At 40.1% G+C, this 19,996-nt stretch overlaps 1 protein-coding gene across 8 annotated transcripts in view; it reads right to left on the bottom strand.

Moving 5' to 3' along the window:
- LOC108037909 (cyclin-dependent kinase 14) overlaps positions 1-19,996 on the bottom strand; it is a 107,253-nt gene that overhangs the window by 28,450 nt on the left and 58,807 nt on the right. For all 8 annotated transcript variants that reach the window (XM_044457531.1, XM_044457528.1, XM_044457529.1 and 5 more), the window contains one exon: positions 2,509-2,700. In XM_044457531.1, the coding sequence (XP_044313466.1) occupies positions 2,509-2,700 (192 nt within the window). The remainder of the gene's footprint in view (positions 1-2,508; positions 2,701-19,996) is intronic.

Below are 19,996 nucleotides of genomic sequence, written 5' to 3'. Positions count from 1 at the left end.
AAACAAACGCACAGGATCCTGCGAGTCAAAGTACAAAATAAAAATAAACAAAGGAAAGGAGAAAGGATGGGAAAAGAAAGCGCGTCAGAAGCCAAATAAAGCGTTAAAAGGATTTATGCGCAAGTTGAGTAGAGTTTATACAAGGACCTTCTTCTTTCACCCTATAAAAGTAGCTTACAGGTGGAATTACGCGCCTTTAAAAAGAATTCATGATGCCTCGAAAAAAACCTTCACACACTTTATCACCGAACTCAAAACCTCTTCGGATTTTTCCTTGGCAAATTAAATTTATTCCTTATATTTATGCTTCACGCATAATTGTAAAACATGATTTACCATCATTGTCGGGGTGGTTTTAAACAGTTTTATGCGAATTCTTTTGGCCAATATGTTTTTCGCAATTTTACACGGCCATGTTGGCATAATTTGCGCATATAAACAATAATCTTTTGCGAAAGCGTTGAACATAAATTGTTCACATCCTCTGCTTTTTCCCCCTCTAATGGCAAACAGCGTTGTTGTTTTGCTGAAGATAACTTATAAATCATGTAATCAGAACAGCAAAAAAAAAATGGGAGCAGCATGAAAAACTGAAATTGCTTTTTGCTGATAGGGAAGAAAGGGGCTGGAAAATTCGGGGGGGAGGGGAAGGATGTGCTGTGCTAACTGTGTGGAATTTCTCTGCTGCCTTTCACAACTCTGTAATTTATTGTGCGTTATACAACTTTATGATTGCGTGGGCAGAGGGTGGCTTAAAAAAACTTATAGAATTGATTTTTATAGATAAGGGAATTAAAAAGTTTGCATCGATAGTTGTCTGAGTTATGACAAAATAGTTTGGTTTCCGTTTCTAAAGAAAAAACCTCAACTTAGATATTTTGTTTTATGTTATTATTAAGTGTTTAACAAAGTAGATTTACTTTACTTTTAAGGTCAATTTCTCAGTTTATTACAATGTGCTGTATAGTTTTATCAAACAAAGCATTTAATTATTAAATATTATCAAGCAGCTTCTGTTTCAATGGCATTCATTTAAACGCAGATTAAAATTGTTTGGCAACTTGGTAAATACCTGGCAACTATAAACATTCGTGTCATGACATCACGTAAACACTTTCCCCACCCGTTTTCCGTACCTAAATGCATTTCCCTTTCACAGGAATAGTTTAACGACTTTGTTCCACAATAATCTAGGCTCCATAACAACCGACCCGATGGAATTCAATGTCAGACGACTATAACTTGGAGGAAAAGCTGAATACCGGCGAGGAAAAGGCATTCCAATGGCGGCGAAACAATAATGGCATCGAGTTTAAAACCCGGGAAAGATATATGGAGCATGCACAATTTCCATTTGGTTATGAATAATTCCCTTGTTGGTGTGCACTTGCTTGTTAATATTTCCATTTCCGTTGTTTTATGGCCCGATTCCGAAAGGCCTAGACATCGGGAAGACAAAGGCCACACAAATATGAACAGGGAGGCACCGAAAGGGAGTACATTCAAGTTGAGTGCCCCGCTTTACAAGGACAATAACAAGGAGCAACAGCTTCAAGTGCACGAGCAACAAATGAAGCCATTACATTCACAGGCTTATCGGCAATGTCAACGACTACCTCACTTTTTGCCCCCTTACAACACAACATCCATTGTTTGCATAAAATTGCAATTTACAATTATGAGAAAAACAAAAACAGGGGCAAAGAAAATGATGACAGGGAGGCACGCTTATCAGGGGAAATTTTCGCTTAGATAAGCTCAAACGGGGAAATGAAACAGAAAAAACTTGTTTGCATTAGCTAAATGAGACAAAAATTTGATAAATTACAGAGGAGCAGTGGTACACAGAGAAAAAAGTGAGTGGCATAACAGAAATAATTTTCTTTGTTCTAAAAAGTTTCAATTTATTTAAAATTCTGTGAGTGCTTTTCCTAAATTTTTATATAATTTACTCTTCTAAATTTGATGTTAGCAAAAAAATACAAAATATATATCTTTAATAAGTTTCCTTTCTGTGCAGAGCAATATGTTAAGTCGAAGTAAGGGAATTCCCCAGTTGCAGCAAGGGAAAAAGGAAAAGCTGGGAAAATGGAACTTGCTTCCATAATTAGACACGCTGCTCACACAAGACGGAGGCATAAATTATTGCCAGTCAGTCTGAAGGAAAGTCGGAGATGAGGGGCCTGGCATCTTATCATTAAATTAGTTTCGGTGGAGGAGGGCAGCTTAAATGAGAGATTATTGCACAAGCGGGCGATAAATTAGGCAAAGCCTTATGAATGGGCCTTTTCGGGGCTTAAATCTGCTTCAATTTTGGTGAGATGCTTATACGAAAACTACAATTCCTTTTATACATATTATAAATATTCCTATTTCAAAGAAAACAAATTAGTATCTACATAATATAATTCTATAAATAATTTAATTTATAAACTTTATCCCGGTTTAATTTTTTTTTTTTTTTGTTTTTTTTTTTTTTATTTTGTCTACAGAAATTAGAAAACTCACCTCCATATCTGCAATTTGTCTTGTCAGCGGGTATATTGCCATTCGGTTCGAGTCGATCCAAGTATTCCTCCGAATTGTAGCCGTTGTATGGAACTTTGTTACCGTGGTTGTGGTGCCCGCCGTGGCCACCGCGATGGTGGTGGTGGTGGTGATGGTGGTGCGTCGACTCGTCGCCGTCTTCGCGGGAAATTGCTGCAAGGAGTAACAAAGGAAAGGCCACAGTTTAGTTCGAGTTCTCTTCAGACTCAGGCTCAAGCTCAGGTTCGTCGTTCTCTCGGGAAACACTGCCCTAATTAAATTACAGGCGCCGGCCATTGAGATGTCAATATCCATAAACGCCCAAGTGGCAGGAAAGCCACTTCAGTTTCGGGCCCTCCCAACTTCACTTTACAGTTTTCACCCTTCGAACCATTAGCTCCGACAGTTAACTATAGGAGAAAAGGAGGAGAGTTCGGTTTTCGGGATGCCAATCAACGCCTATTGGACAGTAGCCCTTTTTCGGGTCAATATGCCAAGCTCTTTGTGGTTTTGTGGCTGTGAAACCACAGTTTTGTGGCCATCTTTTCCTGACTTCTTGCTCTGAATCTGACATTTGCCTGCTCATGTTTACCTTTTTTTCCAATCAACTTGAAACCCATTTGACAAATTATCCCTCAACTATTTTAAACACAAAAAAACACTAGAATTAACAATAAATTTGTACCTAAAAATAGCTAAATATATTTAAATATAAATATTTTTTTCTGATTCGCTAACTTTCGTGTTCCCTTTTGAAATAATGTTAATATATTTTCTCACTCTTTAAATTCGGCTTTAACCAAACACCACTGATAGTCGCAGCTCATAAAAAGGAGAATGAGTATAAATGGTCAGGGTTTTTAGAGGGTGTTCAGGGCAAACATGGAGGGTATTTTGAATGTGCCGAATATGCAAATGAGTCGAAGACGACGACAACGCTGCGGGCAAACGAAAGAGCGAAAAAATTGCCTAAGCTTTTGTACAAATTTATATGGCAGCGCCGAAAAAAGGACACAAAACGGGTGAAATCACGAAGGACACTGGAGAGGCGGTACGCGGTGCTTTTTGGCTTCCAATTTCTAAAACGGAAACACAAAAGGCAGAACCAGCAGGGCCATGTTGGCCAAGTTAACCAGGTGGTCCGTTGTATACCCTCCAAAAAAAAAGGCAAAAACGCGAAGCGAGTCAAACGGAAATTGGCTGGATATTAGCTTACCGCCAGCACACATGCAAATCCTTTTTTCGGGTGTCCTGGTGAGCCTGCAATTTGCTAACGATATGCATACAAGTGGGCGTGGCTAAGTCGCAAAAGAGAGAAGGAGAGAAAATCCAAGAGGATTTCCCATGAAAAAAGTCAATAAATTGTAATCAAGCAGAGTGAGCAGGCCAAAAAGTGCCACAAAAAAGCTTGGGTTTCTCATCAAATTCTTTGATTTTGCCCATTTCTTGTACTTCCTCTAATGGTCATCATCTGGCAGAAGACAAAATAAGTTATGGCAAGCCATAAGCTGGGAGTCAGAGCTGCAAATATGTTTAATTAATAGCCACGGCAAATATGCAACCCGAGGGAGACCAAGACACAAGTTCCACCCTTGTCGCAAAAGGATGATGTCACCCACCACACAAATCACAAATTACCGCAAATCGTCGCTACAAATAAGCAATTTATTTGCCAAGTCAACGGAGAAATGAGGGACTGGGTGACCAGAATGCAATGCGAAATGCCCCAAAATCTTTCTGGGGGAAAGAAATCTCATAAAGTTGTGCCAAAACACGCCGGAAAAGTGGCCGGAGTTGGAAATGCTGGAGCTGGATATGTAATCAATAAAATATGTTCAACATAAAGTACAAGCCAAAAGGGAGTTGGCTGATTTTTTGAAAAGCGGGGGAAGTAACAGTTGAGTGCGGAGTTATAGAACTTATTAATAAATACAAAAATGTATATAAAACATGTTTTCATGGTTAGAAATCAAATACGTTTTCTTTTAAAAAGCTTATTTAAAGTCTGTCATTATTTGGATAAAAATTGTAAAATAAGTTTCTATAAAGTTATTCCCAGTTCCCCCCAGCATTCGTGGAGTAAAGACGTGTGTTCTATAGTTAACTCAAGTAATCCAGCCTAGGCCTCGTTACCGCTCGTGTATACACCTTGCACAGGAAGACTTTTTGGCCACTGCAAAGCGGTGGCTGTTATTGTCGCGAAAAACAACAGCGATAAGCGAGACTTAAAGCGTGTTTTACCCCTCGCTCTGCGCGTTGCGTAAGCGGGAGGTTGTTTACAACTTATCTTGCAGACTTTGATCGTGAACTGTGAATATCAATTGCTTTATACATCATAAGTATAAAGACAATTGATATAATGGAAGAGTCATCTGCTCACTCGCAGCCTAGCAATAGGAGCGATAAATTTGAGAAGATGAGAAATATAGCTGGTGCAGACCCTGAGGAAATAAGATCCCAAATCCGCGCCCGCCATCCAGGCTTATCTGTCCACCTCGCAGGTATGACCGATCATTTAACGATCACCAGCTCCATGGTGACAATTAGCAGTAACTCTACTACAAGTGTTACCTGCACCATTTCGAACGCCCAAACAATCTTGGGCAGTTCTTCTACTTACACCGTGGCTGCAACTGCGGCCAGCAGCATTTGCTCAACCATGACTCCGTTGACAAATGTAATAACTACATTGACGAACAAAACGAATAATTCGAAATGCCCGTTTCAAGCTCCTGACCGAAATGTCAGTCGAAAACGTAAAGGCGTGGCTCAGCCCTCTATACCTGTTCTTACTCCGCCCCCGATCCGCAAAACTAAGTTGCAGGCCACAATGCCGCTCAACAAGCCGACCAATTCTTCTTCTGCAAAGGCATTGGGTAACAATCGATTCGCGATTCTGGCTGCTGAAGCAGAACAAATGAAACAGGATCTGGAGGATGCTGACTCTACCAATGACGGTACAGGTGGAGAAGATCAATCCGCAAAATCTAACAAGATTCCTGCTATTTGTGTGCCGAACGTAAGCGATCCGGTCTTATTGGAACAATCTCTTGATCTTAGCATTGGCTCCAAAACTACAACATCCGCACTTCCAAATTTGGTGTTTCCAGAATCTATACAGCAAACTCAGACGCTTTTCGGGCAGCTGTAAAAACTCTGACAACGCTGAACTGTCAATTTTGGCACCATCAGTTGAAAGAGGACAAGGCCTACAGAGTAGTGATCAAAGGACTTCATACAAACGTTCCGAAATCTCAGATAATACAGGGATTTACTGAATTCGGCTTTGAGGTTCTTAACATATACTGCCCCAAAAAAACTGATTGGAAGAACATCCAGGTTAATGAGGATGACAACGAAGCTGCGGTAAATTATAAAACTAGGCAGAATTTGTTTTATATCAACCTTAAGCAGGGTGCAAACGTAGCAGAGTCCCTAAAAATTACGCAGCTTGGGAGATACCGAGTCACTGTCGAGCGTGCTTCCCGTAGAAAGCAATTACTACAATGTCAAAGATGCCAAATTTTTGGGCACTCTAAGAACTACTGTGTTCTGGACCCTGTTTGTGGTAAATGTAGTGGTCCTCATGTTACTGGTTCCATACTCTGTGTAAGCGATACATGCTTGTGCGTAAACTGTGGCGGTAACCACGTCTCGACAGATAAAGGATGCCCAGTCAGAAAAAATAAAAAAGAAAAGCCGAGGCCTAGACTTCCGATAACTAATGATCCAGGACGCGCATCGCGTGGATTTATACCAGCTGAGGCATTGAGAACGAACATATCGTATGCTGATATAGCTCGACCCAAAGATATGAAAGCAAGGACTGGCTCAACCCTGGAGAGTGACGCAAGCTCTCCTTCAGACCCTAGGCTCAGCCTTAAGTTCACAGCGTTAGATAATGCCATCCGCGACATTAATAGCAAACTCGACACTCTGTTTAAGCTAATGCAGGAAAATGCAGAGTCCAACAAGGCTTTCAGAGAGCTGGTCCACGTTCTCATTGCGCGATTGCCGAAATGATTCAACCAGAATTAAATATCGGATTGTGGAACGCTCGTGGATTAGTCAGAGTATCTGAAGAGCTTCGATTATTCCTCAGCGCTCATAACATAGACATAATGCTTGCCACAGAAACTCACATGCGCGATGGTCAGCGCATCTATTGCCAGGCTATCTTATCTACCATGCTTATTACCCCAGTGGCAACAGCAGAGGTGGTTCGCAGTCATTATAAAGGATTCCCTAAGTCACAATCCCCTGCTCCCCGCCTCTAGCAACAACAGACAGATAGCGAGCATCCAATTACAGACTTCAGAAGGGAATGTCACATTAGGGGCGATATATCTACCTCCAGCAGAAAGATGGATTCAATCAAATTTATTGCTGGCGGTGACTTTAATGCCAAACATGCATGGTGGGGAAACTCACGAGCCTGTAGCAGGGGTCAGCAGGTGCAAGAAGTCATTGCAAATGGGCATTACTAAGTTCTTGCCACGAGTGAAGCCACTTTTTACTCATATAACCCCCTGATAACACCGACAGCGCATGATTTTTTAATAATCAATGGATACGCTATAGACAGGCTACAAGTAAGAACACTCCATGAACTCTCCTCGGACCACACTCCAATCCTGGCCAGATTGCATGCCACACCTGTGAAAAAACCACAGCGCACGCAACTCCTTGCCAGAGGTGCTAATATAAACGCATTCAAAGCCTACAGAGCAGCTGAGCGAGGTTACATTAGAAGTCCAGGAACCTTCTGACATTGACAATGCCATCAGCCTTTTCATGCGCATGATAAACCAGGCTGCTGAGATAGCTGCACCCGGGAATCGCCAAAATACAGAGACCTCTAGGCATCTCCAGCTACCACCCAGAATTGCGGCACTTCTCAACCTAAAGCGAAGAGTAAGAAGGGAATATGCAAGAACGGGAGACGCTCGAATGCATCAGATATATAAACGGCTAGCTAACTGTCTAAGCAAGGCGCTCGCCCGAAGAAAACAAGATTCTATTGACAGCTTTTAGAGAATCTGGGCACAGACGCTAGTTCCAACTACTCGCTGTGGCGTATCACAAAACGGTACAAGGCTCAGCCCACCCCAAAGTCAGCAATTAAAAACCCCTCAGGTGGCTGGTGCCGTACGAGCCTAGAAAAGCTGAAGCGTTCGCTAACAACCTCGAGCAACGTTTCAAGCCTTACGACTATTCGCCTGAAAGCATACGTCGACAAGTTGAAGAGTTTCTGGAATCTCCCTTTCAAATGAGCCTGCCTGCTAGCCCTGTCACACTGACAGAGGTTAAAGACCTTGTAGCTAAACTTTCACCGAAGAAAACTCCCGGTGAAGACCTGCTGGACAACAGGATGATTCGACTTCTACCGGATCAAGCCTTGCAATTCCTGGTGTCATTATTCAACAGCGTACTAACTATTGGATACTTCCCGAAAGTTTGGAAATCGGCGAATATAATCATGATCCCAAAACCAGGTAAATCGCCGACTGACGTGGACTCATACAGGCCCATTAGTCTTCTACCATCCCTGGGAAAAATCATGGAAAGGCTGATCCTGAACAGGCTACTCACTTACGAGAGTGTCACTAGTGCGATTCCGGAATTTCAGTTCGGCTTTCGTCTTCAACATGGAACTCCTGAGCAATTGCACAGAGTGGTCAATTTTGCTTTAGAAGCCTTAGAGAAGAAGGAGTATGCAGTTGCTGCCTTCCTTGACATCCAGCAGGCCTTTGACAGAGTGTGGCACCCTGGGCTCCTGTACAAAGCCAAAAGTCTTTTTACGCCACAGTTGTTCCAGCTCGTGAAAAGCTTCCTGGAAGAACGCACTTTCCACGTATCTGCTGATGGGTACAAGTCATCAATCAAACCGATCTCTGCCGGAGTTCCCCAAGGTAGCGTCCTCGGTCCTACTCTATACAGTATCTATGCTTCAGATATGCCTACAGAATCTCCAATCACTGAAGTTGCTGAACAAAACGTGCTAATTGCGACCTACGCTGATGACACTGCTGTCCTGACAAAAGCAAAAGTATCTTGGCTGCCACATTTGCATTGCAACAATATCTGGACGCATTTCACCAATGGGCCATGAACTGGAACATTCAAGTAAACGCAGACAAATGTGCCAATGTAACTTTCACTAATTGTCGAAGTAGCTGCCCTGGAGTCAACCTCAACGGAAGTCCAATCAGAGCCCTTCCTGCATACAAGTACCTTGGTGTCACTTTGGACAAAAAACTAACATTTGGCAGGCACATTACTTGTATCCAACACTCCTACAGGACCAAAGTTTCTCGGATGGCTTGGCTTCTCGGACCACGCAACAAGCTCGCACTTGGATGTAAGGTCCAAATTTATAAGTCCATATTAGCGCCAACTCTTTTCTATGGACTCCAGGTTTATGGCATCGCTGCAAAAACCAACCTCAACAAAATCCGGGTTTTGCAAGCGAAAACACTTCGAAGGATCTCTGGAGCTCCCTGGTTTATGCGAACTAGTGACATCGAACGTGATCTCAATGTGCCCAAACTTGGAGACAAGCTGCAGGAACTTGCTCGGAAGTACATGGAGAGGCTAAATGAGCACCCCAACAGCCTAGCTAGAAAACTTGGTACCGCTGCTATAAACAGCGCTGAACCAAGTAATCGAGTCAAAAGAAGACTGAAAAGACACCACCCTCAAGACCTACCGGACCGGATTTTGACCTAGCAACATTACCTAACTCATTTTAATTAATAAAAAATATATGTATATATATATATATGTTACGAATTTACTTCTTGCCCTAATTAACGATTAGACTAATTATTGTAAAATTTTTTGTAAAAACCGATTAGATTAAGCTGCCAGTTGGGTAGCAGTGTGCTAATCTTAAGAATAAAATTTCTACATTTATAAAAGTTAAAAAAAAAAAAAAAAAAAATATAAAGTTATTAATGATTTTTATGACTTATATTATATGAAAACTGTAATATTAAAGCATTGATAAATATAAGAAAAACAAATTATAGACTGTAAACCTGTGTTGCACTATACAATCAATATTTGTTTATTGTTCCTCTTTATACTCTGTGCTATTACTTTGACCTTTGCTGTTTGCACATTATGCAATTCCACCGCAAAACCCCAGTTGTCATACAGCATTACATCAACCTCGGCTATGTTCTTCCTCCCCAATTTATGAACCACACACTTTTTAGTTGGATCGCCGGGCCAAAAAATATAAAATAAGCATTATGTGGCAGGAAAGTTTTGGCAGATCTGCCAAAGGAAATCTCTCAACTTTAAAAAGTTTCACGCCGGGTGATTTAAGCGCCAACACCCAAACAAATACCGCTGACGCATGAGTGACAGGACAAGGCGCGAACACAGGACTCGGACATTGGCAGGACACCAGAAAAGCCAATTGAACAAAGCTCGCAAATTGCAGTGAGCCCAGGGAAAGGAAAGTACACGGGCGAAATGGAAGGATGGCCAAATTAAATCAAAGCAAAACCACAAAAGGAAAAAGGCCAGCAGAAACGAAGAAAAAGTGCGGAAAACTTCATCGAGTAAATGCAATAAATTTGCAAGGATCTGGAAAAAGAGAGAAAGAGAGAGAGGGGGAAGAACGTGTCAGGACCAAAGGAGATATATGGGTGGCAGAAGGAGACAAAGCTAGCAAACCTTTTATGCCTGGGGCACATGGAATTCGTTTCTAGTTCTATCCCAAAGGACTTAACGGGTACTAAAACCTAAAAAGCCCCCGAAAACTTCGAAAACTGAGAAAGTGTTGAGCTGGCAAAGGATTGCCAGCCTTAGATAACCATAAAAGTGGGATCGAACGAAAACGCCCGATGATTATGACGAGCCAATGGGTAATCAAATGGTTAAGGCTGGGCCATTTCCTGGAATTTTATGCGATAAGTTTGCTGTATAAGATGAATGTGTTGCTTTACACTTGGAAAAATGATAGAAATGTTAGGTCTGTCTTAAACTCTTTGGGATTATAAGTACAAACCCTTGATTTTTCTCTGTGTGACTACAAAATCGCTTTTTCAGGATTAGACCGCACTCAACCCAACGCCGTCCAATAGTAACTAACGCAGGCAACGGCAGACAATAGACGAAATCAGTAATTTATCCCTCAAATTGGCCACCGCCGTCGAAGGGAGCAGACAAAGCCAAATCCAATTGAATCCTGCGAATTCCGAGCTGATGTGACACTTCAAGTGCTGACAAAATACATCGCATTAACGTAGCTTCCTTGGAATCGGGACAATGGAGAACGGGCACTGCAATTTGCAGACCGAGTCAAATTAAATGTTAAATTTCGAGAGATTGCACTCGGTGTGACTGATGTGGTCATGCAATTAAGGCTTTTCGCAATTTAATCAATTTATCAATTAAGCAAGTTAAAAGAAGAGGGCCCATGAGGACATTTTCCGGCTGCTGTTCTGCTCTTCGCTTTTTAGTTTTCAGCTCTCAGCATTCAGCTTCTGCTTTAAAAGGCAATTTCATTAGCATTTCAAAGTGCCGCTTGTGGGTCCTCCTCCCTTTTCACCCATTTTCCCAATTTGCCGGCGAACAGAGTCAATAATGTTGTTAATTGCCCTCCTCCAAGTGGGCGTGGCCCTTGTTGAACAATGCTGTTGCGCGTCGGCAATTAACTTTTGTAAATAATGCATAATTGTCGAGCGGAATGTGCAAAAAATAAAAACAGGGGTTCCCGGAAAAATATATACATAAAAAAATAAATGCAAGTACAGCGTCCAATGAACTGTTTAAACTTTAAACTACTGGAATCTGGGGGAAAAGGGTTCGGTTCGCGGTTGATCAGTCTGCCGAGTTCAATTGAATCAGTTGGCCAGACGGTCTGGTTAATTGTTTAAATGATTTGCATATTGAAGATGTTAACATGGACATCAACTGCATAACTGCAGGATATACTCAAGTCACTAAAAAAGTGCTTAATAGGGTTTAATTAATTCCCACAAATACATTTTGGTTAAAGGTTAAAAGCATTTTCTTTATCTAGTATTTTATTTAATTCCCACATTGCCAGGGCTTCTAAAACTTTAAAATGGCTCTCAAACTTGATTCAATTTATTCCCCACGTTCTCTATTTTATTAATTTTTTTTGCATAGTTGGCTGATGAGAAAGTGCGAATGGAAGGGGCATCCATTCTCGTTGACGACAACGATGGCTGTGAACTTTTTAATTTAATTAATAGACGCTGCCGCACCAACAAAAACGACAAAGAATGAAAACGAGACAGACGCCCTGGAAAAACAGCAATATTAACGAGAGGAAAAAGCAAAGGCAAAGGCATTGAATTACACAAAGTTCGGGGGGGACTGTGAAAATCTGGGGAGGGAGTTATCAACTAAGGTGTGCGCCATAGCCATGCCAACGCACTTAAAACTTATTATTAATTAAAAATAATTTTTGCAGCCGAGGCGTGCGGTAATTTATGGATTCGAAGGATTTAAGGAGCTCAGTTTTCGGCGGCGCACCGCAGAAATGTCAACCACTCAACCATTGCAGGTGTAGTTACACTGAAAATTTCAAAAACAAAAAAAGTTGTTTAAGCCACTTTAATTGAAATGGCAGCTTAAAAGAAAAAATTCTAAACTGGCTTAAAATTGCCAAATATTTTGGTATTTTAAGAATAAACATCTACAATAATTTCTTATTTACATAACAACTCTTAAGTATTTTCCTTTCAGTGATCTCATAGTTGTTGCTCTTTTTCGCCACAATTTTCTTCACTACACAATTAACTTTAATGACTGTAAAAAGAGCCATGTACCGAGGCACTTAAGTGAAGCATTTTCGGGTGAGGAACCACAGGCGGCAGACAGTTGAAATTGTAAAATTGTTTGTGGCATTAAGTGCGGTTAAGTGGTTTTCCCAAGGTGTCCTGTCGCCATCGTTCGCCTTGATTCTTTTTGACAGAAATTGAAAATTACAACAAGCTTTTATACTTCGTCTTCTATTCGCACATCAAAGTGAGTGAGCTTAAGTCAGTTGCCAGAAACCGATTTATGCTTTTGTCAGCTGAATTTGAATTGGAGTTCAGTTTGCAGGCCCCGAGGCTCCCAAAAAAAGGTGAGCAAAGAAAACCAACGACGACTTGTAAATCTTGGCCAAACAAGTTAACACTTCTGGGGGACATTTTGAGGCAGAAGTGGGGGTAATACGGAGTTAGACAGCCAGACAATCAGACAGGCCTGTGGGCTATATGAGGAGGATTTACCAGGAGGCAGGATTTGGAGACACAACAACTGGCAGAAGGTTCAAATCCGACATCGAAAAGGCGCCAAATACATATTTCTTAGCTTGGTGCTGAACTGATGTAAATACACTACCAAATTGGAAGGGATAGTGGAAAAAGTCAGAAGAACAGGTACAAAAAACTAGTAAAGAATTATACAAATTGTGGCTAAATTAAAAGAATCATTACATCTAAAGTAAATATTTAATTTTGTATAAAAAAAAGCTCAATTTTAATTTTTTTTATTTTTTTAAAAATATATTTAAGAGTTTACAAATCCAAAGCTTTAAGCTAAAGTAAATCAAAGAGTATTTTCCGTTCGCCATTCAAAGAGACAGAAGTTCATGAGAACTTCATTCAATTCCTGTCAATTGAACACGCAACATTTGGGGTCTGAAAAGGATATCCATTGGCAAATAAAATATTTAAGCCAAACATTGCGCCAGGACATGGCCAAATTGAAGGCTCAATAAGGCCAAACTTTTCTACACTTGCCAACTCCCCGACTTCCACTTCAATTTCCCCTTCCTCGCCACTAAACCGTTTTGCAAAAATTGTCAGAGGCCTGTGGCAAACTTATCCTTTGCCATAACAAATAAGAAAAGAAGAGCCGAGCCTTTCTGACAGAAATCAATAAATATTTGAGGAGCCGGAAGGCAGAGAACAATCCTCGAGATTGCATTTAATTTAAAACTCATAAATACGAAATGCGCTCGCTGGCTTGATAATCATAATAAAACTGTGAATAAATTGCTAAAGAGATCTTGCTGTATAGCGAAAAACAATTTGTCTGAACTGCTCCTTCTACCAAAAATCAAAGATGAAATGTTATGGAAAATTATTGAAAATTTCCAAGTGTAATTGAGTGTTAAATGCGACTCATCGTTCGTGTTCAAGTCATGAAAATGTCAGCAGGAAATAATTAAGAAAATATTTAGCCAGTTTTATTCGAGGCAAATTGAAATTGTTCACAAAACTTGAATTGAGCAGCCCCGCAGCAGAGGGGTAAAGTCAAAGAAAAGCCGGCAGACACAATTGCCGCTCTACTTGAGACACTATTCCCGATGCTGGATGGGAATTATAATGGCTCCCTTACTGTCTGTTAACTTGGCAGATGAGCATGCTCGAGGATTTCATTTGTTGAAGGCTTCACTTGTACTTCAACTTCAACTTGACTTCAACTTTCCTCTACTCACGCATATCTTAAATGCACGAAATACGCGGGAAAGGGTTGAGAAGTGACAGGGGTTTCCCCTCGTCGGCAAACATTTTTGCAGCAATTTAATTTGCTCCTTTGCATAACAATCAGCGGGGAGCATTTCCAGCAGGGATATTCAACGTTCTCACTCATTATCATTATCAAGTCGCTGACTTTTCCCCTCCATCTCACCCTCCCTCTGAGTGTACATTATCTACATATATTTTCTATCTGTATCTCCGCGCCTTGAAGTGCCCTCTAGGGTCTTCAGCTAATGGCCCGCGGCGCCGGAAGTATTTTTGTGTAGACTCCGAACTTTGCATTTACCCGGCTCCACCATTTCGGAGTCCATAGTGCACTTGACTTTACAAAATATAAGGCAACTCTTCCAAGGCACAGAAAAAAATGTCCTACTATAGATTCAACCAATAAACTTGGGTAAACTTGTGATAATGCAGTCGATTGCTTTTCGGGCAATTTTACAATTTCTTTTAAATAAAAAAGATACTTTTTTATTGCATTAAATAAAAGTATAATAAGAAAGAATATTTATCTACAAGTTTAAGATATTGTAAACTCTTTCAAATTTTGTTTCTAGATAGAGCATAAATATACATTTTTTCTCTGTGCTTAATTCCTTTTTCCCCACTCTTTATCATTTTGGTTGGAGTTTGTAAATATGAAGTTTGATAAGTGGGCGGCTCAGGAGGGGAGTGTCTAAGTGTTTGGCCTGGTTTAGGAGCCAACTTGCCAGCCAAAATGGAAAGGGGAATCACACAAAAAAGGGTTTCTCCTCGTTTGACTTGGCGCAGACGGCAAACGTCGCCGAAAAAGTTTCACTAGGTGCAGATTCTTTATGATATTACTTGGCTTTTCAAGAGATATGAGAATGGAGGCACTCCACCCATAAAACAAGTGCATTTTCCCTTGAGGAGGGCACAAGTTTAAACTCCAAATAATAATTTCAATGAATGAAAATGAACATTCCACGAAATCCATGAATCATTTAATGGAATTTATCTAATTAAGTTTTGGGCTTCTGGTACCGCCCTTGAAATGCTTCTCTTATTTTTTTGAGATTTCAGCCCACTGTTCTTAAGATTCTGTGCCACCCAGTCACGCACTCACCCACACCAACTTTTTTGCCAAACAACTTTAGCAGAATGCTTTTGTTTATGTTCTCTTAAAATGGCAATCGCTGGCTTTTCTTTGTGTTTTTTTTTTGGGTTGCCACAAATGTCGTTACGTGCACAAGTTGCGCTTTTAAAATAATTACAAAGGGAGACAAGCTGAGAGTGCAGTCTGTTCTCCCTCAGCAGAAAAAAAATGAAAATATGGTCAAAGTTTCCAAACAGCAAAAATGATGGGAAAAAAGTGTAGCTAGCTTTTGTGCGATTTTGTGGGGAAGGGGAAAAGTTTGAGAGCCACTGAACGAGCAGCTGTTACACAAGAAAATGCCTGAAAAGACTGCAGTATGGCATATAGCTATATGGATTGCATAACGACATCAGTTACCGGTTGACTCAAAATAGAGAAAAAACCAAGTGAAGCCAAGTGTGGCTAATGCGAAAAGGGCGGAGATAGAGGCTTTTGGATTCAGCGTCTTGGAAAATATACTGCCAGTACTTCCTACCACATGTCAATAACTTCATAGCCCAAAATATATATATATATGTTCGTAAAAAAATAGCAAAAAATAACGTTGAATACGCAGCAACAGCTACGAAATAAGAACAGCCATGCAGCTTAGACAAAATGTATTATGCACAGACGATAAAACGTTTTGTGTTCGTGGACCAACGAAAAATAGGACAACAAAAACTGCAGGAAACTGTAGACAATGCAAAGCCCGAGGCGACGGGGCACTGAGGTGTTAATACTTGGGGTGGCTTTACCTAAAAAATGGAGGAGGAAAAGGGGATACGGGTGCTCGCATTAAAATGCCGCCAACGCAAGTTGACACTATTTCTTCAGGAAGAACGGCAAATACAGGGAGTTCGTGATTATATGTGCAGAAAGATTTGGGTATATTATGCTTCAAAGATCAATATCTAAGTATTTAAAAAGGTTTCTAAAATGACTTTTTCTGAAATCACTAGAGAAAATCCCAAGAAGGCAAGTATTTAATTTCTGTTAAGTTTTAGCCGTTATTTTGTTGCCTAATATAACATTGTGTTTAAAAGTTTTTCTATATTTTATTAATGTTTATTTACTGTTGTTTAATGATATTAAACACAACGATTTTCGAATATATATCTTAAGATTTTGTCTGACTATTTTTCCAGTGTTTTAGATTTTGGACAACTTTCAGCCACGTCATCAGGCAAACATTAAACCAGCGGCAGCCTGAAACTGAACTGAACTAAGGCTGGCTTTTGTGGGGGCGTTAATGGGTTAAAAGTGCGCGTAGAGCGTGTATAGATTTTATAATGTGTTTGCTCTGAGTCCCACCCCCATTTCATCCCCCCTCCTTTGCATCTTGCATGAGTTGCATTTTTTTACCGGCCAAAAGAAAGGAAAAAGAGGACGACACCTGCAAGCAGCATTTTTCTCACTCGTCCTTTGCCATTTTCACTTCCGCTTTTGCTGAGCGAGCAAACTTTTTCCCAAGTGTACGTGTGTGCGTAAGTGTAGTGTGCGTGTGTGTGTATGTGTGGGTTGATTACAAAATACAGTTTAATGTTGATTACACATGCAAGGAGAACAGCCTGCAGGCCAAGGAAAAGCAATTGGATTACACTCAAAGAATTGCTCAAGAATTATGTTTCCCTCACTCAAAAAGAAGAAATAACTATAGATTTAAAATCACTAAGCTCAAAGTCTACAATTCTGAAAACTACAGTTTATTTGCCATTAAATAACAAAAACGTAAGTGCTTGATATATTTAAAATAATAAATAGGATCTAAACAAGCTTTTCGTATTAAAAAACATTTTTGCGGACTTTTAACCAACCGTGTTAAGTTACAAATTAATATTTTGTCAAAGGCGAAATTTTATTGAACGTTTTTTCTTTCTCTGCAAATACAGGCTGTTGCTGATGGCGACTTGGCTTATGCCGTAACAAAAGCCTTCTGCTGCCAGTGACTATCCATCTCTATCCTCCTATCCCTTTACGTCTCTTTCTGAAGCTCAGTTGCTCTCAAGCCTCATTACTCATACAATGTTGACACTAAACTAGTTGTCTGGCATGCATGCGTTAATATAAAAGTGTGAAAAATGTCTGTTCTTTCTTGAAGTTGCTTTGGAAATGACACCAAACAGCTTGAACTTGCTTTAAGAAAATTCTGCGAAATGTTTAAGGCACTAAAAAAGTTTACAGCATTCTGCAAACTTAATAAACTTTTCATATTTAATTACAGAGGTAAAACAGAGTCCACAGTTTGACATTTACTGACCAATCAAGCCCCTCTAAAAACTGCACAAAACAATCACGCAATCAACTTAAGTATGCAAATTATAATAAATTTGTTTTGTTTATGAACTGCTAATGATTTGGTTACGATTTTTATGTGTTTTCGTTTTTTTCTCAGCTGCTTTTTCCTCTGTTGTTTTTGCGTGTGCAGGAAATGAGGAAAACTGTCGCAAATTTGATTTACAACACCCCGGCGAGAGAAGGAAAAATTGCTGCAGCGAAATTTCCATGTCACCCACAGAGTTTTGGAAAGACTTGGCAATTGTCATGACAGATTATTCATTATTCAACAATTCGCGGCGAACGTGATGTAGCATTTCAAAAGCAAATGATGGCGATAATGATAATGATGATGCTGCTGAATGAGCGCGAGAGCTGCAAATGTGATAATCACAAAATTATATTAAATTTAATGCGATTTGACTAAGTTTTAACGCATTTGCTGAGGGCACACGTGAACAAAGTTGTTGAGCTGCGTGAAAAAGTGAATGTTAGCCATGAGTTCGAGTTTTAACACCTTTCCGCCTCTCAGTAAGTTTATCTCGTTTGCTCACGAAGGTGTTAAATGGAAATTGAATACCATTTTCTTTGTCATGCAATGTGAGTGGTTGTTTTAATGGGAACAGAGATATTGTTTTTCCTACGGAATATCAAATTTAACAAATGGAAAGTACTGGTCAAGGAATGGTAATGAACTTTCGGAATATCTAAAGGCTTTAAATATTTTGTAAATATTTTTTTTTTAGCTCTTTTAACCGGATTATTAATATGCAAAAGTTTTTTATAACGCACGAATGCTTTAAATATTGTTTAAACAAGAAAGAAAAACTGGCGGAGAGTGAATACCCGCAGAATACGAAATTATATTTCCAAAATTATTCATATGATGCATCTTAATACTCATAAAAACCCAACTCGTAACTTTAAAAAACCAAAGTAGGCATTTCCAATCGTCAGTTATAGGCAGCTATAGGATAAGTCGGTCGATCCTATGAAGTTGGAGGTCGGATTGATTGGCCAAAAATAAAACCCATAGAAAACCCAACTTCCTAACTTACAAACACCAAAGTTATGACATTCCGATCAATCAGTTATATGGCAGCTAAGGATATATTCGGCCGATCCTTATAAAATTTGGTACGTCAAATTGATTGGCCAAATACAAAACCCATAGAAAATCCTAACTTCAACTTACAAACACCAAAGTTATGGCATTTCCGATCAATCAGTTATATGGCAGCTATAGGATATAGTCGGCCGATCCTTATAAAATTGGTACGCAAATTGATTGGCCAAATACAAAACCCAAAAAATCCCAACTTCCTAACTTTAAAAACACCAAAGTTAGGCATCCGATCGTTCAGTATATGGCAGCTATAGGAATAGTCGGCCGATCCCGGCCGTTCCGACTTATATACTGCGTGCAAAGGAAAGAAGGGGTGCAAAGTCAATTCGATATCTTTAAAACTGAGAGACTAGTTCGCGTAGAAACAGACGACGGACAGACAGACGGACAGACGGACAGACGGACAACGGACAGACGGACAACGGACAGACGGACAGACGGACAGACGGACATGCTTATATCAACTCAGGAGGTGATCCTGATCAAGAATATATATACTTTATATGGTCGGAGATGTCTCCTTCACTGCGTTGCACACTTTTGACCAAAATTATAATACCCTCTGCAAGGGTATAAAAATGTGCCACAACTTTTTTAGGGGGGGAGGTTTTACCTTTTTCTCCCCTCCTTTTAATGTTAAAATTTTTTCTTATTCATTAGCCGACAATGGCCCATAAAAAAGTGGCAAAAGTCTGTTCGAATCTGTTCCTGAAACTTTCCCCCATTACCTGAACATGTCAATCTAAAAGGACCACCCAGGAAGCGACCAAAAAAGAAAATTGAATTTCCAAGCTTTCCACCTACACCCCCAAGTACACATTTTTGGATGAATGAAATTTAAAACTTTCGACAGCTTTAATGAAAATAAATATTAATTTGTTTTTCGGTCCTCCGCGAAGCCTTTTAACCCAGGGATTAGCTTGTCGGGTCTCGGGAAGCTGCAAGTTTCGACAACTTTAATTGGTTTAAAATTAGAAACAACTCAGAAAGTGGATAAGGAAATGGAAATGGATGGGAGAAATGCAAATGGAAAAAGTGTGAAACAAAATACGGCAGAGAAATATTTTGTGACAACTTCAGGAGGTGGACTGTTGCAGAAAAACACCCTGATTCACATCAATGGCTGTCAGGGGCAACCTGGCAATTTTCTATATAAATCATAAGCGAAAAAAACAGGGAAAATAAAAGGAAAACAAGCTCGCTTATCGAGTGTTTAACTTTGGCTGCGGGTATGGGTTCTTTTCAAGAGGATCAGAGTGGGGTTTCAGTTGGAAATCCACCTTTAGCGCTGGTCAAACAATTGTGTGCCTACCGCAAACTGCAGAGGGTTCTCTCATATCGATTGCAGGACCTAAGGCCCCCAACCAGCCCACTCCTATATTATGCAAAACCACCCCCAACAACAGTGCCGCCTGGCTGATAAGCAACATGGCAACAAAATGTTGAATGTTGCAA

The sequence above is a fragment of the Drosophila rhopaloa genome, unplaced genomic scaffold (assembly GCF_018152115.1).
Source record: "Drosophila rhopaloa isolate 14029-0021.01 unplaced genomic scaffold, ASM1815211v1 contig_163, whole genome shotgun sequence".
In the NCBI taxonomy this organism is placed as follows: domain Eukaryota; kingdom Metazoa; phylum Arthropoda; class Insecta; order Diptera; family Drosophilidae; genus Drosophila; species Drosophila rhopaloa.
This window is presented reverse-complemented; position numbering and strand designations above follow the sequence as displayed.